Raw genomic sequence first — 24,844 nt, forward strand, 5'->3', positions numbered from 1 at the left:
TGTCAGAGATAATGACGGGTCCTTCCGAGAGCTTTGAAATATCCCTTGGGGATGCTGAGTCCAGAGGACCAGAGCAAACCTGTCTAAAGTACACCGTGGAATCACTCGGAATGACTTCCTAGCAGAAGCATGTGTCTGATACGGCTTCAGCTGGTTGCAGTGTTCTTCTTCACCTCATACCTAAATTCAGATGAGAGATCTCAATGAAGATGGAAAGGTTGAGAAATAGAGAAATCACTGATGTGCTTTGAGAACTTCTAAGGACTGAGTACTGCATCAATCCAATGTTGTAACATTAAGGATTGGTTAGAAAAGCAAACGTTAAAAACAAGGAAAGGGGAAGAACAAGTAAGCTTTCTTAAAGTATCTATTCTATTTAAGGTATCTTTAAAGAAGTAAATAAGTACTGAAATATATATGCAGAGAGAGAGAGAGAGAGAAACCTAAGAGTCTGCTGTGCAGGTTAGCTTCTTGCTCTCTTTTCTAAAAGTCACAGTGAATGCAGCATCTGTGTGCGTTACAAGCATTACCCTCAGTCCAGCACAGGTACACAAGAGAGGTCAGCCTGCAGGTTGCGGAGGCAAAGCAACTGCTCTGGCTGGATGTGAAGAGCCAAGACAGAAGTTGCTGTCAGGGAAAAGATACACAGAGGGGATGAAAAAGACAGAGTGTGCTTCCGACCTTCACAACTTCTAAGCAAGCGGAGATGAGGTTGTGGAAGAAGCAAATAAGCTGTTGATCTAGAAGCAGCCTGAAGATTGTCCTTAAGCAGGGCCTTGCATTCTTCATTTTTACAGCATTGCTTGCCTTCAAGTGCACGACGATGATTTTATGAACTTTCTACCACTACAGAAATGCACCGGATTCTTTCACAAAACTTACGGGTGGTACTTGGCAATATTGGTCAGCATTCTCTATTTCCTTCTTCATCTCAATTCTCTTTTGGCCTGTGAAGCTTTCCAGATCAGAGGAGAAGATCCACGGTAATACGGAGCTTTGGATACTGCAAAGGAAACGAAGAATCCTACTGACAACTCTTTTCAACCTCGCCTGCAAGCATCACAGAAAAGAATACCGAAAGAACACCGCTTTATCATGGGAAGCATAAATTGGAGCATAGGTGTCCTATAGCTGAAGCGAGGTGAAGCAGGTTCCACACAAGGTGAAGGAGCACACCCATAAGCATTTCCGTAAAGCCGTGTTTTCAAACAAAGGGTTAAGATTTAGATTTTCTTACAAGTGAAGAATGAAGAAATAAAAGGAAAAGAAAATTACCAGGACATCCAGTTTTCCTCTAGCTTGCTTTGCTTCTTTCTGAATCTGAGTCTGGAGTGACAGTCAGGGAGCAGCGTTGTGCAGAAATGCCAAAGCCTCCCCAGCTTGTTGTACCTTCATCAGCAAGGGCTTTGATACTGCTGCCTCCTCAGCAACATCAGCCATTTCCGAGGAAAGCTGGTGTCCATCAGGTCAAATAGGAATGGGAAATCCCTCTTGCCACAACTTCACACTCACACCAGAGTTGGCAGGACAGGCCGATGGACAGAGAAGCGTCTGGAAGAGTGTTAGAAAACAGACTTTAGATTTCCGTCAACCCAGGAAGAATTACTTGCTCATCCCTTCAAAGTGAACTCTGAGTAGAAGGAGGGGATCCCAAGCTGCATTCCTGACATCTATGCTGCAAAGTCATCCAATGGGACATGTTACTGTAGCAGCCTGTTACGAACAGAAACAGGACTTTGAGGTTATGCTGTTGGATTAGAATTAAGCTCAAAGAGTTAGTCCTTTGACGTGTTTTTGTTTGCAAGTGTTTTCACTGCTTCCCAGACAATGTCTCCAGCAAGCTAGCTGCTTGCTTCATTTGTTCTGTTCTGTTCTGTTCTTTTTGATTCTGTTTTGTTTTGTTTTCTCAGCCAGGATTCTTAGAGAAATGAGATTAAAGTGATCATATTGTATGTCCACCCATCCCTCCCTCCCCTTCGCTTGTCCAGAGCTTTTACCTCGTCCAGCAGCTTGAATGAACTCGGTCCTAGGCGCAGTTGTGTCCAAGCCATTCTGTTCCTAGACGTGTTGTGAGAACAGACAGCTAAGTAGTGGGGAGAGGACGTGCTGCTGTCTGCAGTGTGACCTCAGCGCTTACCAAACAGTAGGGAATACACAGAGAAGGGCCGTAGCAGAACTTCAAGCCCCAGATACGTTTTATGTGGAAACCATATTTCCCAAGATAACGCTGGACACAACTGCATAATCAAAAGGGATTCATTTCTTGGTTCATTCAACTCCTAGGTTTTAGTTTTAAAACATGTCTGTCTTGGTTTAAAGCACTCTTCCAATCTCTATTTCCAGTTACTAGGATTTCCTGAAATAGCTCATCCCATTTTTTTCTTTGTACACTCTCCCAGCCTCTTTGTTTTCCTCTCCCCAAGAAACTTAGCACTGCTCTCTTCATACTTGACAACTAGATATGGAGCTGTATCAGCCAGAAGGAAGTTTCCTTCACACTTTCTGCTTCTTACGGTATCTGGGCTCTTACCTTTACACTTACTCACCCTTCCTACATTAGCACAAAGAAAGTGTTTTGGAGATCTGATGTCTTGTTTTCCAGAAACTGCCCTGAATCACCTTTACGAGAGCTGTCCCACGCTGCGAGCACAAGTCTTGCAGTCTGGCCAGATATTTGCCTTCTAAGTCAATAACCAAATCTGTTACAAAGGTAAGAACATGTAATGAATGGAAAGGAAATCCTTTTATTTTCATCACAGTTCACTTTTTTTAGTTAAGTTAAGAACATGTAATGAATGGAAAGGAAATCCTTTTATCCTTTTATTTTGATCCAAATTCACTTTTTTTTTTTTTTTTTTTTTTTTTTTTTTTTTTTTTTCTAGACCAAGAATGAATCGTGGAGAACCACCAAAACTCAGGTGAGAAATGAAATGACAAATGTTAAGGTCAGGCAGCTTGCCCACTGCCATTGCTACCCTGAAAGCAGATGGAGTGCATCTTCATACGCCACAGCCTGAGACACTAGTCGACAGGCCAGCCCGTGTGAGGAAGTCCATTGCTGTCCTGAATTTTAACATGACAGGGGGACTCTTAAGCCTCTTGTTTATGCTTTAGTACTTGCGGTCTATGGGAGGACCACAGCACACTCTTCTCTGTCTCCCCTTATTTGTTGATCGTCTGTAGGAAGAAGAGAACGTGCAGAGGCCCTCACCCGTACATTGGGTCTGTTCTCACTCTGTGCAGCTCCATCATTGAGCAAAGTACCAACCTTGAGGCTTCTGTAAGGACTTGACACAAACTACAGAATACTACAATGAAGCATTCACAACAAAACCACATTTTTTTCCTCAGCCAAGCATCAAAACACTTACAGAAGGGCATGGTCCCTCTCTGTGCACCTCAAGGGGAGATCCACAACTCCTCACGTGGTTTCATCGCATCCAGCACCCTTCTCTGTGCCTCCCAGCTAAACGTGCACAGAGGCAGCTGTTGCCAAAGTGCTGTGGTGACACAATTCAGTTCTGTTTCTGAAGTCATCACCGCAGGCGCCTCCCAGCGACGGCACAACACTCTCTGTTGCTAATGCGTCTGTCTCAGAAACAGCTAGGGAAGTACCACTATGCCCAAACTGACTTGAATTAGAGTAGTTCCCAAATTATTCTCTGCTCCCCTACATCTGTGGAAGGTGGGTGATCAATCTTTTCCTTGAGAAAGGACTACAGAGCAAAAGAGCTTGATTCTGAGACGTTGCCCGTCCTTGTAGAGCAGTTCACCTTTGATTTCCATGTAAGAAAAAAGAAGGTGAAATCAACAATTCCCTTCCTCTGAGCTGGGAATAGGAAAGAAGCCCAATTCTCCAGGAAGCCTTCAAAAGGAAACTCTGCATTTCTTTGTTAAACACCTTGTTTAATTTCTTGAAAGAAATCTTTCCCAGGACTTTGCAACTGCGGTGGTTCAAAGCGGGTGGGCAGCCGAGTTCCACCACGGCCGCTCTCTCACTCCCCCTCCTCAAAGGGAAAGGGGGAGAAAATACGATGCAAAGGGCTCCAGGGCTGAGATAAGGACAGGGCGATGGCTCAACAAGTATCGTGACGGGCAAAGCAGACTCAGCAGAGTGACCCTCAGGGTCCCTCCCTGCCCCTGCTCCCCGTGGGGTCCCTCCCACGGGATGCCGTCCTTCCCCAGCTGATCCCACACGGGCTGCCCACAGGCAGCAGCTCCTCAAGCACTGCTCCCACACGGCTCCGTCCCACGGGCTCCATCCATCCATCCCCCAGGAGCAAACTGCTCCAGCACGGGTCCCCCACGGCTGGGCGGCAGCTCCCCCCAGCCCCCCTGCTCCTGCGGGGGCTCCTCTCCACGGGGGGGGTGCAGCTGCGGCCCGGGGCCTGCTCCTGCGGGGGCTCTCCACAGGCCGCAGCCTCCTCCAGGCCACAGCCACCTGCTCCACCGGGGGCTCCTCCACCCACAGGGGCGCTGCAGCGTGGAGATCTGCTCCATGGGGGACCCATGGGTGCAGGGGGAAAGCCTGCACAGGCCGCAGGGGAACTGCTGCTGTGAGCCTGGAGCACCTCCTGCCTCCTGCTGCACTCACCTTGGGGGCTGCAGGGCTGCTTCTCACTCCTTGCTCTTCCATCTTCTGTTGTGCAGCAGTATTTCCCCCTTCTTCCATCTGCTCTCCCAGAGGTGCAAACAACATCGCTTATTGGCTCAGCAAGCGCCGGGGCCCTTTTGGAGCTATCTGGAGCTGGCTGTTGTCTGGACTGTTCTCACAGACGCCATCCCTGCAGGCCCCTGCTACCAAACCCTTGCCACGTAAATCCGATCGAAGTGTATGCAGCAATTACAAAGCCGCTGTGCTTTGGGCTGTCACGATCCTCCTGCAAGTGCAGGGGAGGTGCAGGGTTGCTTTGCATTTCCAAAAGGAGGAAGAAAGCCTCCAACCCCACTGGACCTCAGCCACTTGCAGGATCCAAGCAACGCTCCCCACTTTCAGTTATCTCCCTCCCATGCACACAGCGGGAGCAAGCTTGAACAAGCACATTTTTGAAAATGTTTATCTTAATGAAGAATAAAAGAAGTCTACAACACCCAATCCCTCTGTGCACCCAAGGCAAAAATCGTGGACTATTCTGCCTCAACACTATTTTCAGACCCAATTTGTCAAGTCATCTAGCAGAGGATTTCTCTCTTGTTCACTCACTAGCTTAGTAGAGCACCAGTTTACATAGGTGCTGGAGCAGATTCCTCAACCATCTGAAGGGACTTGATCCCAGAAAAGTTCAAAACTGCAGATGACTCATGATTTTGTGGTGAAGCATCTATTAAATGAGAGCTGTTCCGCTTAGGGCACAGTGAGACAATGTGAGAAGAACCCTGTATCTCACTGATCGAGGCTTTATAACTCTACAGATTTGTCAGTAAACAATAAATGGAAAGTGCAGGAGATATGTTCTTTCTTCCTCCTTTCCCTGCCATACATTAGCAGAGAGATTGTGGTGGGATATAGGTTCAGAGCCTCACAGAAGAAGGATTTGAACCCAGGCTCTCCACAGTCTGCACCACTGCCTTCCTGACGGCTTTTGACTATTTTAATTAATTTTTTTATTTTATTTTATTTTATTTTATTTTATTTTATTTTATTTTATTTTATTTTATTTTATTTTATTTTATTTTATTTTATTTTATTTTATTTTATTTTATTATTTTATTTTATTTTATTTTATTTTATTTTATTTTATTTACTTTATTAGTATTATTCTTCTTATTTTTCTGGATGGTGTCTAAGTCTTGGGGGGGAAGAACCAACTGTGGGAGGAGGGAATGCTACTACTGTCTGTGACAGTGGTGATTTCTGGACAGTGTTAGCAACAGAGCTTCTGCAGAGAAGAGAAAATGCCAGGCAGTCTCTCTTGGTATTCCATGTACTGAGTACTGAGTGCAGTTTTGGGCTCCACAGTATAAGAAAAAGTATAAGAACAAACCAGTGCACTGTGATAAAGAGAGTTTAATAGGGTACAAAAGGAATAAAAACAAACAAAATAAGAAATGAGAATATTGATAATTTATAATGTATCATAGAATCATAGAAGCATAGAATATCCTGAGTTGGAAGGGACCCTTAAGGATCATCAAGTCCAACTCTTGACACCGCACAGGTCTACCCAAAAGTTCAGAGCATGTGACTAAGTGCACAGTCCAATCTCTTCTTAAATTCAGACAGGCTCGGTGCAGTGACCACTTCCCTGGGGAGCCCGTTCCAGTGTGCAACCACCCTCTCTGTGAAGAACCCCCTCCTTATGTCAAGCCTAAATTTCCCCTGCCTCAGCTTAACCCCGTTCCCGTGGGTCCTGTCGCTGGTGTTCATGGAGAAAAGGTCTCCTGCCTCTCGACACCCCCTTACGAGTATAAAATATAGAAATATTGTTTAATTAATAATATTAAATACTTATCATTTTATAATAATGAAACAATGCCATACTGTACAACACAGTCAATCAAGTGGATTTAATTAAATAAATAATAAATCCCAGGAAATTAAATAAAATTTTAAAATGTAAATTTAATACAAATAAAACCCATTTTTCCCATCCCAATGAGTTCCTATCCCTATCATCACTTCCCATCCCACTGATCATTTCCTATCCCAATAACCTCCCAGTTCTGATCCCAAGGCTGAATTCCCAACTCCCACCCAGCCATCCATCCAGCCATGCACCCATTTTCTGCCGTCCGTGCTGGCCATGCCCACATCCATGCCCGGCCTGAGCATGGGCAGCGGGAGCGGGCTGCATGAAATAACTGAACATGAAATTATGAAATAACATGAAATAATAAATAAGGTAACTTAATTGTTGCTGTTGTTAACATTGCTTCATGACAACAGATGCAAACATGGATCTTGAGTTGAGGGCAAAGGTGACCTTGGATCTGAAGCACACAGGCGTTCGCTAATGTCCCCCCATCCGGAGTGAATCCACAATGACTCGGAAGGAAAACTAAAGTCCAAAGCAGTGCACTGGGATAAAGAGAGTTTAATAGGGTAGAAAAGGAATAAAAACAAACAAAATTAGAAATGAGAATATTGATAATTTATAATGTATAAAATATGTAAATATTGTTTAATTAATAATAGTAAATACTTATCAATTTCTAATAATGAAACAATGCCATACTGTACAACACAGTCAATAAAGTGGATTTAATGAAATAAATAATACAACCAGTACATTAAATAAAATTTAAAAATTTAAATTTAATAAAAATAAAACTCAGAAATTTAAATAAAATTTAAAAATGTAAATTTAATAAAAATATAACCCAGTAAATTAAATAAAATTTAAAAATGTAAATTTAATACAAATAAAACCCATTTTTCCCATCCCAATGAGTTCCTATCCCCATCATCACTTCCCATCCCACTGATCATTTCCTATCCCAACAACGTCCCAGTTCTGATCCCCTCGGTGTCCCAGTGCAAGAAGAGCTGCAGGCAGAGGCCTTGCTGAGTGAGCACCTAAGGAGAGGAATGTAATCCAGAAGGCAGCAAAGAAGAGCAATGCCCCGAAAGAAGAGCTAAGTCTTGTCTCTCAGCCCTTTGGTGTCCCAAGCAGCAGTTGCCATGGGCAAGCTTTCCCAGCCCAGCTGCTGCCAGCATCCCCCCAGCATGCCATTGCCACCTTCCTGGGTGAGGCGCGCGCGCATTTGCCATTGGCATTTGCCGTTGCCCATCCCTGAGAGTGGCAAGCAGTGCGTAGGTCCAGCACGAGAGAGGGGAGAGGGCAAGCGAGAGGGGCAAGGGCTGAGGAGCGTGGCTGAAGCTGGAGCAGGTGCCTGCAGAGGTCTCTGTGCCTGCCTGCGTGCTGAGCGGGCCTGGGTGCTGCGGGGGCCGTCGAGGAGAAGCCCGATGTCGGTCACGGGTAGCCGTAAGAGTAGGCTCTGGCGTGGTCCTTCTGCCGCTGCTCGAAGAATTGCCCGGGGCCGATCTTCATGTGGTGGGCCGCCCGCTGCCGCTCCTCTTGGGCCAGCTTCTTGAGGTGCTCCCGCTCGGGACGCTGCTGCGGCGTGATGGGCACCGACGACTCCTGCTCCTCCAGCGGTGTGGGCGCTGCGTCGCCGCCCGCCCAGGGCCCCACGCAGGGCACGTAGTCCCCGCGGGGCTGCGCCGGATTCTGCAGCGTGCGCGGCTGCGTGGGCAGAGCCGTGGGCAGTCCCCTCCAGAGCGGGGGGCTCTGGAGGGGACTGCAAGGGGGACTGGGCAGGGCTCTCCTGAGGGCTGGGAGAAGTTGAGGCCTCTTGAGGGGAGCCAAGGGAGGCTGAGGCAGGGTTCTCTTGTGGGCAGGGATGAATTCCTGCAGGGGGGGCCTTTTGGGGAGAGGCTTGGGCATGGGTCTCCTGCGGGCAGGGTCGGAGGGTCTCTGGAGGGGACTCAGGCGAGGCTTGGGCAGGGCTCTCCTGAGGGCAGTGAGGAAGTCAGGGTCGGGGGGGCTCTGGACGGGAGCCTGGGGAGGCTGGGGCAGGGATCTCTTGCGGGCAGGGAGGCAGTCAGGGTCGGGGCGCCTCTTGAGGGGAGCCAAGGGAGGCTGGGGCAGGATTCTCTTGTGGGCAGGGATGAATTCCTGCAGGGGGGGCCTTTTGGGGAGAGGCTTGGGCATGGGTCTCCTGCGGGCAGGGTCGGAGGGTCTCTGGAGGGGACTCAGGCGAGGCTTGGGCAGGGCTCTCCTGAGGGCAGTGAGGAAGTCAGGGTCGGGGGGGCTCTGGACGGGAGCCTGGGGAGGCTGGGGCAGGGATCTCTTGCGGGCAGGGAGGCAGTCAGGGTCGGGGCGCCTCTTGAGGGGAGCCAAGGGAGGCTGGGGCAGGGTTCTCCTGCGGGCAGGGATGAATTCCTGCAGGGGGGGCCTTTTGGGCAGGGCTCTCCTGAGCTGGGGCCGGGCTGCAGGCTTGAGGGGGGAGCTGAGTGGCGGCACAGCAGCTGCAGGGGGCTGCAGCGCCCGCCCAGCCTGCACCTTGTCGGGGTGCAGCCCAGGGCTTGAGGGGACCTCACCCAGCGCTCTGGTGGCTGCCAGTCCCTGTGTGCTGGGCTCCTCGATGTCCTCGCAGAGGTCGGGCAGCTGCGAGAGGAAGCGCTTGAGGACAGGACTGCTGGGGACAGCGGCGAAGGCGTCCTGGGGCTCCACGGCATCCAGGCAGCTGAGCAGCTCCTCCAAGCCGGAGCTGTCCAGGTCGGCCGGGAGCTGGTCCTGCAGGTGCTGCAGCTGCTGGCTGTCCCCTGCCAGCTGGGGAAAGGCCTCGGCGAAGGCATCGGGGCCCAGCTCCAGCAGCTCCAGGGGCTCCTCAGGCACCTCTGCAAGTGTCGCCGCTGAGGAAAAAGCAAGCCAATGCAATCCCCCAAGCATCCCCCGCTGCCAGCTTTGCCATGGCTCCTGGGTGTGGGGCGCCCAGCGGCCGGCTGGGCCAGCCCCAAACTCACCGTCGGGCGTCGCCATCTGGGTGCTGGCGGTCGCTGGAGCCTGGGCAGGCTCGGGGGGAGTGGGGCCGGGCAGCGGGGGCCCCTGGTCCTCGCTGAGCCCCACAGCATGCAAGCGGGGCTCCGGCAGCTGCCCCCGGCTGCTGCTGAGGGTGCGGGGCGCGGGGAGCGCCTGCCCCCGCAGCGGAAGCCCCGGCACGAGGAGTGGTGGGGGGCCGGGGTAGGCAGGGGCCTGCAGCAGGCAGGTGCCTGCGGGGTGCAGGAGCTCCCCATGGAGCACGGCCCTGGGCCCCAAGCAGAGGGGAGCACCATCCTGGGGCACCAGCGTCCCCGTCCACATCAGCAGGGGCTGGGAGACACTGGGGGCACCTACAGGAGCGCTGTGGGGGAGCTGCCCCACAGCAGGGAGCGGCCCCACGGTGGCGGCGGGGAGCTGCCCAAGCTGCAGGTGGTGCCCCTGGGCTGGGAGGTGCCCCCCAGGTGGCAGCTGCACCCCGGCGGGGAGCTGCAGCACCTGCCCCTGGACCCCCGGCACCACGTGCCAGACGGTGGCCTGGGGCAGTGCGGAGGGGAGGGTGGGTACCTGCGGGGGCTGCAAGGGCAGCGCCATCGCTCCGGGGAGGGAGGGAAGCAGCCAGGCAGCCACCGTTGGCGGCACGGCTGGGACGACGAAGGGGGAGTTTTGCGTCTGCGGAAGCCGCGGAAGCCGTCTGGGGAAACCCTCTGTGGGAAAAAGGGCGCTGGGCTGAGCTCTGGGGCGCTGGGCTCGCCAGCAGGGCCGCAGCCCCGGGAGGAGCGGGAGCCGGCTGCTGGACCTGCCATGGTGGCTGGAGAGTGGGGCGGTTGCTTGGGGAACGCGGGCAACGGGGGTTCCGTCCCAACGGCTGACCAGCCCCTCGCCGACATCTTGGGGAGGACTGCAGGCTTTGGAGCCAAGCAGGCTGCCCAGCGCAAGACTTGGCCATCCCCAGCAGGCTTTCCCTCCCACGCAGCACTTGCCATGCCCAGGACGCTTCCACACCACCACTTGCCCGGCCCAAGGCTTGCCCAGCCCAGGACCAGCTTCTCGGCCTCAGCGGCAGTGCCCATCCTTGCCATTTCACCGCATGGCACATTCCCAGCAACCCAGACGAAATCTGCCCCATCAACACGAAGCGTTTCTTCAGCCAAAGAGACCTCGTCCCAAAGAATTCCCCTCTCTTGGAGGACTTCTCCAAGCACTTCCTTCCCCAGGGAATGGTACCCACCCCATTCAAGACTTCCCATCCCAAGGCTTTTGCTTCCCAGGGATTTCCTTCCTAGGGAACATTGCCCATTTCCTAGCCCAATGGCTTCCCACCCCAAAGAAGTCTTCCCATGCTGTAGCCCCGAAATGCCCCCAGAGGGCACCTGGCAGCTACTGGGAAGGAAATGAGCTCTGTCATGGTGAGCTAGCCGCTCAAGGCCCTGCTCTTTGGCCCAGGTGTCTGTGAGGCGGTGTTGGCAAGGAGTCCTGTTGTGAACATAAGAACATAACGTAACAGAAGAACATAAAATCACATCAGAGAGAAAAAAATGTAGAATAACAGAACGCGACATAAGAACATCAAACAAAGACAACTCTCATGATGTGGTCTGATAGGATGGAGGAGAAAGCAGAAATCCAGCAATGCTGTCTTTCCTACTCCTCAAAACCAATTCCGTTGACAACTGGGAATGCTTCCAGCTGGAAAAAAATGCCAGAATGAAGTGGAGGACTCCTTGCCATCACTGTGTTTCTGGAGCACACCTCTACCTTTCTGTCCAACAGGGGGTTCTTCTTGGGAGATAATTGCCCAACATGAAAAAACACAACCAAAGCCAGAGGACCCATCTCCACAACAACACGATAAATAGAAAAGACATCTCTAGATGCAGACCCCAGAGCTCCAATTCACTATGTCCCACTAGTGGAAGTTTTTTTTTAGGCTTTGTTTTTAAGGCCACTGGCTGCCTCCTCCCTTATGCTGCCCATTCTCCCTGTTGTCCTGTCTTCTTTCTCCTGCATTGCTTCCTTTCCTTGGTGGACCTTGCTGAGCTCTTTGATGTTTTGTTGTATATATATGTATGAAGACATAAACCTGTTAGAGAGTGTCGAAAGAAGGGCAACAAACAAGAGGGTCTCTTTTAACAGGGGGATTGAGGTTTGTGGCAAGGTTTTGGTAGCAATTTAGGGGCTGCACTGTGCTGGACACAGCAACAGACGCACCATAAGCCAAAGTCAGACAATAAGCCAAGGTGTGTTCACGTGTGGTTTACTGTGGTTTACGTGTGGTTTACGTATAGAAGAAAGTTTTCACCTATTGGTGAGTATACTGCAGATTTGCTGTATTGTTCTAAATTAAATAGCAAGATAAGTGATGGCATCGTAGGCTGGGAAAATATTTCTAGAGTATTAGCGCATTTTGAGCATCATTTTAACTGTTTATGCAAACATGAAGATTATTAAAATCAGTGTTTATTTATGTCTGTATGTAAACAGGTGATCATGTTGTATAGCATGCAGTAAATGGTTTGTGAATGCTGCTTGAAGAATGAAAAGAGTAAGTCAGCTCCACAAGGAATAAATGAATTTTGTTTATTTGTGCAATGCAGAGATTAGAATTAGACCAACAGCATGGAACCAAAGTCTTGCTCTGTGCCTTTTATCTGTAGGACAGTTCATGGAGGCTTCAGCAGCCCTATCTGTTTTCTAGCACTCTGAAATGTCCTCTGTGGTGCTGCACCCAGTTGAAAGCCTGCACTGATTGTGATGAACTTTCCTAACAGGAGGCACGGGTCCTTCGTCGGACGCTGGCTGGGGATGTATGCTGCGATGCGGGCAGATGATGCTGGCCCAAGCACTGATCTGCAGACACTTAGGGAGAGGTGAGTGCTGGTCCTGAGGGAACTTCGGTATTGTCTGCAGACGCTTCTTCGTAAGTACTCCATTAAAAGCACAAACCCTGAATTTATTAGTGAGACTTTCTTTGATGCCCTGGTAACAGTTCCTAATGAATCAATTCATATTCAGCTGGGTGAAATCATCCCAGCCTGAAGCAGAGAAATAGGCATAGAAGGAGAACAAATGGGGAATCCTGTCGCCATTATTTTATAAACCTTTTAGTGTAACACCCAAGTTGAGGCCAAGGGAAAACCTGCCACCGTGGGACAGTGCTCTTACCCTTCTCTTCACTACTCGCTTGTCAGCAGCACGAGGTCCAAACCCCCCTGGTGCAAGCTCTTAAGCATGCATGTCACATCCCAGGATGCTGCCAGTGGAGTGTTTGGACTTTCTGTATGGATCTTATGTTGTTATTTAATGGGTGCTTAGAAATCCAACAAGGTCTAAACACAGCCTGTACTTTTAAATAATCTTGGAAGCTCATAGATACTGGAATGGCTATCAACACGCAGCATGATCCGTCAGAATATGTTTGCAGTTGATGTTTTTGTTTTGTTTTATTTTCCCTGTTTTTACAATCTAGCCTATGATGATAAAGGGCAGCTTGATGATAAATAACAAGCTTGGAATTCTAGGAGCTCTACACAAAATGTAAATATTCGAGATGAATTGAAATGTCTTTTAACATCTCATTATAAAGCTTTCTGCTGTCTAGACATTTGATCAGTGTAATGAAAACGTCACCATTTTTTATTCTATATCAATTTTTCCTTTCAGATTGGCAATGGGAAAAACACAAAAAACAACCAGAAGAATATCACAGAATCCTACGATGCTTTCTCGACAGGAAGGCTTGCTGTTATTCAATCCACCAGATGGGTAAGAACAAATATAAACTTTCAGGTTTTTTCCACTGAAATTTCTACTGTGTTGAATCACTAATTTGCAGTATGTTAATTCATAATTTTAAAAAGTGGATGTGAAGACAATGTGTATGCTTATACAAAAATAAAAAGGTATGCAGATGGGCGCAAAGACTAGTAGTACAGAAACATTCCCTGAGACCTAAATAAAGCCATGTACTAGAATCTAGCTCTTGATAAACTCTGTAAGCCTTGGGTACCAGAGTCAGTAATGTTAGAATAGACAGTCTTGTAGCTTATTGCTGTAATTTGTAATAAGGGGCACTAACATTTGTTAACTTGTAATTCTCATTATAGTTTAGAAGCCTTTTGTTTATTAAAGAAACTGGCACTCCCTAAGTTTTGAAAAGAGCATAGATTGAGAAAATAATTGTTATTGCTAAATACAGATTGCAGTTACTCTAGAATGTTTGACAGTCACGGTATTTACTGTATATTGTTCCCACATTCTTTATGGTCTCATTTTTCTTTGATTTTGTGTACGTGTGTCTTTTTTTCACTATGAAAACAGCACAGGTGGGTGTTGGAGAGGGGAAGTCAATTGGAGAATGGTTTGGACCAAATACAGTTGCTCAAGTACTAAAGTAAGTGAGATCATACCAGTCTCATTCAGAACGTACTCCCCTGAGGCAGCCAAGACAAGGCCCAGGCAGAGTTTTGAAGGCTGCATCTCCCCCTGTCCCACAGTCAGGAATGTACTTGCCATCTCTTTACAAGTGCAGCATGGAATGTCATGCCACAGCTCGGTGTGCAGGTACTGAGTTGGGAATGGGTGACCTCTAAATTTTAATAAAGGAAGAGCCTGAGGAGAAGAAACTGCAGGAAAGTCTCCTGCTATGCTGTCTGCATGCCCTCACCAGTCACACCACAGATGTATATTCCTTTCTGCACAGTGGCACAGCTCTGGCAGGTCGAGAGTGCCACCGTGTAGGTCGGAGTGGTGGCGTGAAACATCAGAGAGAAGCCATCTCGGCTGAGGAGGGAACTGAGCTGCAATTCCTCCCTTTCTGAGCAGCAGTTCTGCCAGCAAGGCTACTGGATAAAGATGGGCAGCTCCTCATAGTCTGGGAGCCACACTGAAAGGAACTGAGGCTGCTCAGTTCTCCAGGGGTACGTGGAGGTGTCTTACCTCAGGCAGGGGCTAGGCTACAGGTCCTGCGAGCTCAGCAGCAAGTCTTTGACACCCTGGAACAGGCACATGATCTGAAGAGGGAGGGGAGCTGAAGCATGCCCTGGACTCCAGATCTTTCATGGCCAAGTTTTTCATGGTGAAACGCTCACCCCCATTTCTTTCTGGCTTATTTGAAACAGCTAATTCTGCCAGTGCAGCTTAAGAGCTTAGCTCCCTTCCCCAAAGGTTTGGATTTTGCAGAAGTGGACATAAAACTGTGTGCTGCTGTCTCCCACTGAACTTTTGGTGCCCCAAACCCTCAGCTGATTTAGCTTTTAATGCCCCATTTCTGCTGTGCACGCAGGCTCAGGCAGAAGTAATTCCACTGAATTCAGTGGAATTTCTTAAGCAAAAAGTAATCTGCAAAACTGGCATAGGAATTTTTTTCTTTTCCAGATGAGAAAAGACACAATTGGGCAAGAACCCATTGCAGAGACTGTCGAGTGCAATAAAAAGTAATAAACTTGATGTAGTTGGACTGTTACTGTCACTGCACTTAGCAGTAAGACAAAACAGTTTGCACATGGTGCAGCGCATATGTTTTTCCTGGTACCACTCAGTACCTATTTTTCTAAAGATATTAAACATTTAATGTTTAAAGTTTTCTTTTTCTTACATGGAGACTTTAAAAAATGCAGAAAGGATGTTTTTTCTTAAGAAAAAAAAAAATAAATAAATGGTTCTGAGTGTAAAGCTACCCTTTTGATCCAACTAGTTTATATTAATTAGTACCTTAATGTTTTCTAGGAAGCTTGCTTTATTTGATGAATGGAATTCATTAGCAGTTTATGTATCTATGGGCAATACGGTGGTCATTGAAGACATCAGTAAGTGACACCTCATCAGTTTTCTGGTAACAGTTTCTGATTTGACTCCATTTGCCAGCATGTATCTAAACATGAACAAATACTTGGGGGGCCATGGCTTTGTCTTGCAAGGGTAAGAAGAGGGAAGAAGGACATACAAACTCAGTTGTGTTTTTTTGATCCCTGATGCCAACTTCGTGCTCACATCACTGGATGTGAAGAGCTCCTTGAAGAATTTCTACTGTCATCATTTCTGCCATTTCATTTCTCTGGCGTTTTATAGGCAAAGCTTGACAGTATTAATAACATTAATAGTACATGTCACTGCACTCTTAAATTGTCATCCCCCAATCATTTATCTAACGTCTCACTTGGACGTGCCAGCACATACTGTCTGCTAGAATTACTTCTACTAAATAGCTGTAATTGCCATGCCCGGCTCGTTTTGTCTTGGGTGCCCTATAAAGATCCCTGGCAAACTAGCTTAATTCACTACTGAGAGGAAGATCTGCTTTGTGTTCCTCTGTGCGTTGACTGATTTCTAGTTTTATTCCCGCAGAAAAAATGTGCCGGTCCCCTCCTCAGAGCAGCAGCGCGTCCCACAGCAGTGCACATTTGCACAGAAGTGCTCTTGGCCGAAGCAAGAACGCAGGAGGACTCTGCACAGGCTGGAAACCCCTCTTGCTTATTATACCTCTACGACTAGGGATAAATCACATAAATCCCGTATATATTGATGCATTTGAAGTAAGGTTTTCTTTCAATTCATTGCTCGTTACTGTCAAATAAGTTTGGGTATCTGTGATGTCAGTAATGAAATGAATTACAATTTCCTTTATTCCTTTTGAACTCCTAGGAATGCTTTAAGATGCCACAGTCTTTGGGAGCATTAGGAGGGAAACCAAATAATGCCTATTATTTCATAGGATTTTTAGGTAAGGAAAAAAGAAACTTATTCCAAATGTGCAGATGATCCAAAGAGAACATTTTTTGAAGGGGAAATAGTAAGGAGTCTAAGCGTGAACCTCTAGAAGTAAAGAAAGATGAGAATAGAATAAAATAAATGAAGAAGCATATCTAAAAGAGTTTAGAAACAGTATGAGATGATCCTTAACAGGAGCAGAAAGTTAACACCAAAGCTAGGTGTAAAAATAAGTGATGACGTCAACAAGAGCAACATACTAAGAATAGCTGATAGCATTTGACAAGTGTATTGGTCAAATGTCACTTTTATTTTCTTGTATTTCAAAACTGTTTCTGATGGCAGTATCTTTTTCACCTTTTGCATACCTTCTGTTATTAAGTATTGCTCTAATTAATTTAAAATGCATTCCTTCAGATTTCACCCCACTTTGGGCCAAAATTTTGCAACCCTATTTTGTCCTTTTGTAAAACCTAACCTGTTTTAGTTAGGCTTTTTTGTTCCAATTTCTGAATGAATGCCTAATGGGATTACAGATTGCATCTGTGAACATCCTGTACCTTTTAATCTGTCAAATGTTAGTGTTTACAGCACTTGAGATTTAAAAAAAAAAAAAAAAAGTACTGGATCTCACATGGAAAAATAAAAGTATGTGACAAAGATAGAACATATCCAACCAAAAAATTAAAGTAATAGGTCACAATAGGAAGTTATACTAAATACCCTGTGGGAAACGTTGTGTCTAAACCTTCCGATTCTCTTAAAGAATCCCTAGCTGGAAAGTCTAGATTATACTGACTGCGATGGCAATCTAATTTCTATTTTACAGTTCTGGACCAAGTGCTTATTAATGTCACTTGCTTATTTTTAACATACGGCTTTTACCCATCCAGGCAATGAGCTGATCTATCTGGACCCTCACACCACTCAAAGCTTTGTAGATTCAGAAGAAAATGGCCCGGTTGACGATGAGAGTTTCCACTGCCAGGAAGCCCCACATAGAATGAAGATCATGAATTTGGACCCTTCAGTAGCTTTAGTAAGTGTCAGGAAATCTTGAATGCATATACTTTATCTCAAAGTAATGTCTCTCTACATTGGTAAGGGCAGCAATGCATCTCCTTGAACAGAACCAAGATCACAAAGCTGTCTTCTGTGATCAACACATAGTAGTTTGTACATAACTACATGGAGAATCTTAGGGCAAGTGGGGAGCTGTCTGTACTGTAGGGAGCTCGCTTTGTTTTCTTTACTGAGCAGCTTTTACTTCTTTCAAGAGGCATTATAATGGTCAGAGCAAGGAACTGAAACAGGTTTACGTGTTTTATTCTATCACTACTTTATGTTTGGTCACCTCTAGACAAGTTACTTAAACTTACTTTCTATCATAAGTTAAAAATGTTTAAGTGGAATTATTGTATTTCACCCCAAATTACAAATACAAATGTATTATTTGTAATTCACCCAAAATGTCATGGGGGTACTGTGGTATTTGAAAAAATTGGATCTGATCCCATGCCAGTATCCTGTGATTGGGTGATTGGCAGTTGTCACCAGTGGGATGTGTTTCTAAAGCTTTAAACAATCTGTAAAGATACCGGTATCTGTCATTCATTCACATACCTGTTTTTTAATACTGCTGCTTTTTAGAAAGTTTTTTTGTTTTGTTATGTTTTGTTTTGTTTTGTTTTAATACTTAACTACGTAACTGTGCAAAATGTGGCATGATGCAACGAGACAGACAAAATCATAATGAAGAGCAAATATTTTCAGTATAGATACCAGAATGGAAATGTTCCTTAGGTGGTCCATCATCTACAAGTTTTCAGCTTCTGCTGATACCTGGACTGTAGGAACTGGGTGGCGCTCCATGGAGGAGCACACAGGAGCTGCTGCTATTTTTTGCTTGACTATTTCGTTAGGGGTTTGCAGGGCCTTGTTCTCCCCGTGGGTTCTCTCCCTAGAGCTGCCACATATATGGAGTCTTATATCTACTGATTGTACAGGGCATTACTGTATCAGAGGTCAAACCGCCTTACCTGCTGGTACCACATACCTACCATCTGCAAAGGTAAAACTCTGTGTGTTTGTTTTTTCCCCTAAGGGCTTCTTTTGCAAAGAAGAATGTGATTTTGATAACTGGTGTAGTCTTGTACAAAAGGTAAGAGTGGGAACTTAGCATCTCGATTTGTTCTTTATAAAGTCTGGTTTTTATTGTCTGTTTTTTGTAAAATTTTCCTTTGCATTTTCCTTTGTATACAAATTGTATGAGCCATGGAGAAGAATGCATTAAAGCATCAGGGTAAGGCAATACTACTGAATTGCTAATTGGAAATTGTTCAGCACTTTACCAGCCACAAACCCTGCCAGTTGGAAAATGGGTGTAAACATACACACTTGAAGGTGTTACTGGGTGACACTTGCTTTTAACTTCTAATTCTCACTAAATGACTAAGGTTTAACTGCCATATTGTAGTGATGTGTCAATGATTTGCTTCCTGATCCTTTTTTATTGTTTGACATAATAGATTGCGTGTTCTAATTATGACTGTTAGTCCCTGCTATCTTAAAGATCTGATTCTGTAAGTGCTGCAGGCCTCTAGCTCCTGCTGATCTAGGGAGAACAGAAGGTGCTGGCTGCCACAGGAAACAGACTTGAGGATGTTTCTGCATGCAGCTGTTAAGCTAAGCACCAGACGTCTGAATGTAAAGTACCATCAACCACTAAAGGCATCTATTTAAAAAAAAAAAATACATCTAAGGAAAACAGTTTGTAAATAAATGAAATACAGGACAGAAGGCAACTTCTCTTTGAAGAGGAATAGCGTTTGGCTTCAGGAACACCTTTTTTCCTGACCAAAACCTGTCCTTCAAAATCTGATGCGTTTTTTTTTTTTTTTTTCCCCTTTGGAGGAGCTGATAGATCTGTCTTTTGTGCTATTGATCAACAGAAAACTTGAGGAGAGTTCTATGCAAGCAACTTTCTTTTAAAAAGCAGGAAATATTGTACATTCCTAGTGTGCTTGCTACATGTAAACAAAATTACAGGTTTGCAGATATCAAAGCTGATATCAAAAGATGATAAGACTGATAATTTGTAGTACAGTTCAAGAGATCTGTCTTCCAGATGTGTTTGAACTAGGGATGTATTACAGAGACCATGGTGCTTGGATTTCACAGTATGTCTGTATAAAGACTTTTTTTCCTGATGGACATGCGTAATTAAAAAACACTTTCAATTAAGCAGACACGTTTTGTGTTTGAAGCGTCTCCCGAGCCAGCTTTTAAAATGAAAGCATTCTGTCCTCAGGAGATTCTAAAGCAGCAGAGTCTACGGATGTTGGAGCTGGTCCAGAAGCACCCGCCACACTGGCCTCCTTTCATACCTCCAACAAAACCAGAAGTGACAACCACAGGAGCAGGTAAGGCACCGATTAAAAGCCTAATTGTGCAATGTTATGTTCCTCGTTAGCAAATAAAAGAATAATCACAGGTAGAATAACTATCCTTTGTGAGTGTCAAGCAATATATAGCAGGCATGTATCCAAACAAGCCATACAATTGCTAGCACAGATTTTTTTTTTTTCACTCTTACAAAGTACTTTTCTGGAATGCGTCTTTCAAAGTTTTTTTTTTAAGTGAACAAAATCAGGCATGTCTTTAGAAGCATTTTTTTCTTTATCTTTTTTTACAGAACTCATTGAATCTACTGACAAGCTATTTGAATTGGAAGAAGAATTTGAAATCCTGAGTGTGTGAAGGAAACTGTGGTGACTCTTCTGAGTGTTGAATATATTGGTAATATTATTGCATTGACTTAAACAGCCATGTTAGCCCCGAAGTGCCTGAAATTATGGATAACAGAGCACAGAAATCTAGTAGCATCCAAAACTCCAAGGGCAGTTTAACACACAAGCTTCCCCGGATGGAAAGGCAGTAAGAGCTCTTGTGATAAGATGCTTAAAGGGAATCTCTTTTTAACGTACCTTACCTGGAGACAAACGGGCCTTTGAGATTAAGGCAAAAATACATGTATCACTGGGCACCATGTTTGGAGAAAGGGATAACCCAAATGGATATTTCTTGCTCTCATATAATAATGCAATAGTTTAGTTCTTCAAGCAAAACAGTCTTCAGTTAAGGAGGATGTTTACTTCTGTTCCCTCCTGTGGGCTGCGTCATAGGAAAAATACATTGTCTTGTTTAAAAGATCGACTGGATCAGGAGAAAATTGTTTCCTTGTTAAATATTTTAACATGTATTTGAGCAACCAGACTTTATTACAAAAATGTTTCTGTAAAAGGAACTATGTCTAATGTATACATTTTGCAATAGCCTTCCTGTTTCTGGGAGACCTCAAGAGGAACAGGAGACTCAATAGTTGATACAGATCACAACCACTGTTATAGTTATGGTATATTTCACCTTGACCTTAAAATTCAAATGATTAAAACTTAGGTTATTTCTTTCCGAGTTAAAACGAGTCAAAGGTGGTTTAACTGTACCTTATTTATTTTAGAATAGATTTACACAAGTTTCTCTGTTACAGCACTTTATCTGTGCATCTAATAAATTTCTTAAGCTTTTCTTAGGTTGTATGCTGCTATGTTTGGTTAATTTGTGTGAACTAAATATAAACCAGGTTATCTTAAAACTTAATATAGAAGCGTACACAGATTACTGAATTGTTGCTTTTTGACTTCTTGCCTTTTGAAATCTGTTTTGGTAGAAGTGCCTTAACCCTACAGGTTTATCAGAACAGCCTGGGCAGTTTTATTTCTAAGGCAGAGAATCTCTCTCTAGCAGCCATAAGAAAAACAGTTCAGAATAAAGAAAGGCAAAGATTTTTAATCCATGCTGAAGTTCCTTTTCACTACCAGACAGTCCCCCTTGTGGTCATTTTGTCATGCTAGTGTAATGAACATGAACTGCAGACTTTCATCTTCACCAATAAATGACAACATAGAGAAATACTGAATATTGTCTCCTCTCACTTGCACCTCTCCATCAGGGCCACTGTTTTTTCAAACAAAAGAGTTAACGAGATCCTATTGCATCTTGTTTAATGTTTATTAACTACAGTTTGGAAACCACAAACGTAGAAAAAAAATATCATTTCCTTATTTTATTAAAACATATATAAAACATATATAATATATATATATAACACATATTGTGTTGTAAAGCACACAATTCCCTACCAATGACAACAAAAAAATCATCTAATTGAGCATGCAGTTTTCATTAACCCGTTTTTTTGTTTCTTTTTTTTTTTACAAATACCCAACAACACATACACATGTGTTGTGTTGTGTTTGTTTCCATCATTTCTCACTGAAGCAATACCCATCCCGTATCAGATCTGTGTCATTACTCTAATTTTTGTTCCTAATGTACTTGAAAAACTTCTTAACTCTATTGATTGCAACAGTGGATTTTTTTCCCTCCGATCTTAACTCCATTTATCAATTACTTATTCTCTTAAAATCCTGCTTTTAAGAGATGGTTAGGTATTCACCATCTCTCACTCTTATTTATAGATTTTCTTTTCTTTTTCAGTAGTTCAGCCCTAGTCAACTCGGAGGTGGGCAGCAGCAGCTTCTATGGAGCTCCTATGCTGAAAAAAAAAAAAAAAAAAAGTTGAGCCTTGAGGGAAAAGGAAGGTGGGAGAGCCGGATGGGGCAAGAGGAAGGGAGGTGGTTTGACCAGGACACCTTGAGGGTCTGGGAAGAGAAGAAATGGATGGGTGCTTAAGAAATGAGCAGCATCACAGCCTACATACGGAAGAATTGTGACGAGCAGTTTAGAAATGTGAGCGATTGGTGGTCTTGTGTTGATCGGCAGCTGTGCTCCATGGTTATAGCTGTAATTTCAGCAATTTACTGTGTAAGCCGCATGTTGCCACTTCCTTGATCAAGGCAATGCTGTTCAGTTGCAGGGAAGAGGGGCAAGACTCAGGGAAGAAACGGAACGGAGAAAACTGTACACTGTGGATATGCACACGTAGCCATAAAATCAGTGCTGGACAGAAACAGAGAAAGAGAGACAGACAGACAGACAGACAGAACGAAAGGAGGGAAGGAAGGAAGGAAGGAAGGAAGGAAGGAAGGAAGGAAGGAAGGAAGGAAGGAAGGAAGGAAGGAAGGAAGGGAGGGAGGGAGGGAGGGAGGGAGGGAGGGAGGGAGGGAGGGAGGGAGGGAGGGAGGGAGGGAGGGAGGGAGGAAGGTAAAGGGAGAAAGAAGGAATACCCCACACTCATAAAACTGAGAAAGATCCAGGTGTAAAAGAACGTAAAAGAAAGACAACTGTCATGTTGTGGTCTGATAGGATGTAGGAGAAAGCAGAAACCCAGCAATTCTGTCTTTCCTACTCCTCCAAACCAATTCCGTTGACAACTCTGAATGCTTCCAGCTAGAAAAAAAAGGAAGAATGAAGTGGAGGGCTCCTTGCCATCACTGTATTTCTGGAGCGGATTTCTGGATAGTCCCCGCAGCCAGCTGTAGGGCCTGTGCCAGGCTTGGAGTGGCTGCAGGGAACATGCCAGGGGCTCGAGGTGCTGCAGGGAACATGCCAGGGGCTGGAGGGGCTGCAGGGCGAGTGACACGGGCTTGAGGGGCCTCAGGTCCCACCGCAGTGGTTGAAGTCGATGCAGGGAACATCAGAGTTGTTGGAGGGGCTGCAGGTAAAATGCCAGGGGTTGCGGGGGCTGCAGGGTGCTGAGTCACAGCTTTGCATCAGGCCAAGACGCATTTTCCTAGAACCATCCATTTCCTCCTGAAGGGGCTGAATAGCATGGAACGGTCTTCAAAATGCACAGAGCAGACCCCAGCAAACGTAGGGATGCTGCTGGCAAGTAGGGAACTTTTTTGTTGATGTTGTTAACATTGTTTCACGACAACAGATGCAAACATGTATCTTGAGTTGAGGGCAAAGGTGACCTTGGATCTGAAGCACACAGGCGTTCGCTAATGTCCCCCCATCCGGAGTGAATCCACAACGACTCGGAAGGAAAACTAAAGTCCAAAGCAGTGCACTGGGATAAAGAGAGTTTAATAGGGTAGAAAAGGAATAAAAACAATACAATAAATATTAATATTTATAATTTATAATATAATAACGTATAAAAATTGTTTAATTAATAAGATTAAATAATAATCATCATAATTTTATAGTAATAAAACAACGCCATACTGTACAACACAGTCAATAAAGTGGATTGAATGCAATAAAAATAAAACCCATTTTTCCCATCCCAATGAGTTCCTATCCCCATCATCACTTCCCATCCCACTGATCATTTCCTATCCCAACAACGTCCCAGTTCTGATCCCAAGGCTGAATTCCCAACTCCCACCCACCCATCCAGCCAGCCATGCACCCATTTTCTGCATTTTCAGGTCACAAGACTCTGATGAAGGCCACCTCAGCCTTTTCCCCGAAAAAAAAGCTGCTCTTTATTGTGAAAAACTTCACTTTTGCACAACACTGCAGACCCAGCCAAGATGGTCCTGCAAGACAAGGTGAAACAAACATACAAAGCCCATATGGATGTAAATTGGTTCATCTAAACAAATTCCTACCACGAAATCCTGATCCTCAATCTCAGCACCGATGAAAAAAGAGGATACAGTTCCCTCCTCCAAGGTCCCTCTCTGCCCCTGCTCCCCGTGGGCTCCTCTCCATGGCTGCAGCTGCGGCCCGGGGCCTGCTCCTGCGGGGGCTCTCCACAGGCCGCAGCCTCCTCCAGGCCACAGCCACCTGCTCCACCAGGGGCTCCTCCACCCACAGGGGCGCTGCAGCGTGGAGATCTGCTCCATGGGGGACCCATGGGTGCAGGGGGACAGCCTGCTCCACCAGGGGCCTCTCCCTGCACAGCCCGCAGGGGAACTGCTGCTGCCTCCTGCCCTCCTGCTGCACTCACCTGGGGGGCTGCAGGGCTGCTTCTCCTCTCTTTCTCCCTGTGAAACAGCTTTTTGTTGTTATTTTTGTTCTCCTTTCTTCAATATGCTCTCCCAGAGGAACAAGCGACATCGTTTCTTGGCTTGGCTCTGGCCAGCAGTGGAGCCGTTATCTAACGGGGGGCAGCTTCTAGATTCTTCTCACGGAAGCCACCAAAGGGAGGACAGACCAAATGATTGCAAATTGATATCCACGTGACAGCAAAATGGAGTCAAAGGATAAATTGTGCTATTCAGACTAAAAATGTGTAACATGCAGCTACATATATCTGACCTTTGCACCTAAGTGCTGTTAACCATCCCAGGCATTTGTTGTTCACATGGTGAATAAGTGCTGTTTTGGATTTACAGAGATAATCTGTAGATTTGGTTCCAAAGGGGTTAAAATTCAGGCAAGGCAGTGAGAGCTTTGTGGGCTGCAGGAGAACCAAAATGCAGGAACTGTCAGGGCTCATCCTCACCCGTGACCAACTCTCATTTGGTCTTCTTTGGAGAGAAAGCCAAGCCAGACAGATGGCTTCCACTACTTCTATGGGAGTGACATTGGGATTGATCTTTAAAATGAAATGAAGCAGAAGGCTGTGGGTTCTCCAGCCTTCAAGATATGCAGCACTTGGCTGGGAAGGTTTCTTACGTTCCTATGGATTTGAAGAATTAGGGCTGAAAGAAGCAGCAGGAGCCTAGGGCCATATTCTG

At 45.7% G+C, this 24,844-nt stretch overlaps 1 protein-coding gene and 1 long non-coding RNA gene across 3 annotated transcripts; one reads left to right on the forward strand and one right to left on the reverse strand.

Moving 5' to 3' along the window:
* On the reverse strand, positions 1-24,354 carry LOC137849013 (uncharacterized). 2 transcript variants are annotated; one of them, XR_011091633.1, is made up of 5 exons: positions 24,112-24,354; positions 2,620-2,699; positions 1,276-1,551; positions 883-1,003; positions 1-180 (listed from the first exon to the last, which is right to left on the reverse strand). It is a non-coding gene; the product is annotated as an uncharacterized lncRNA (long non-coding RNA). The 2 variants fall into 2 exon arrangements; XR_011091632.1 differs by lacking the exon at positions 1-180 and having other exon boundaries at positions 831-1,003; positions 24,112-24,352.
* On the forward strand, positions 12,245-21,168 carry LOC137849011 (cysteine protease ATG4A-like). The gene is made up of 10 exons (XM_068668499.1): positions 12,245-12,352; positions 13,146-13,247; positions 13,803-13,875; positions 15,210-15,289; positions 15,828-16,015; positions 16,125-16,203; positions 17,084-17,229; positions 18,295-18,351; positions 19,501-19,612; positions 19,885-21,168. The coding sequence occupies exons 1-10, from the start codon at positions 12,292-12,294 to the stop codon at positions 19,947-19,949; spliced, it is 963 nt and encodes a 320-aa protein (XP_068524600.1). The 5' UTR covers positions 12,245-12,291; the 3' UTR covers positions 19,950-21,168.
* Positions 24,355-24,844: the final 490 nt, after the last annotated feature.

Source organism: Anas acuta, unplaced genomic scaffold, assembly GCF_963932015.1.
Source record: "Anas acuta unplaced genomic scaffold, bAnaAcu1.1 SCAFFOLD_114, whole genome shotgun sequence".
Classification (NCBI taxonomy): Eukaryota; Metazoa; Chordata; class Aves; order Anseriformes; family Anatidae; genus Anas; species Anas acuta.

Bases quoted from the DNA above. Each gene is read 5' to 3' on its own strand.
- LOC137849011 (XM_068668499.1), top strand. From the start codon at position 12,292: ATGCTGCGATGCGGGCAGATGATGCTGGCCCAAGCACTGATCTGCAGA. The intron at 13,248-13,802 runs GTAAGAACAAAT...CTATGAAAACAG, and splicing joins TTATTCAATCCACCAGATGG to CACAGGTGGGTGTTGGAGAG. The intron at 19,613-19,884 runs GTAAGGCACCGA...CTTTTTTTACAG, and splicing joins AGTGACAACCACAGGAGCAG to AACTCATTGAATCTACTGAC.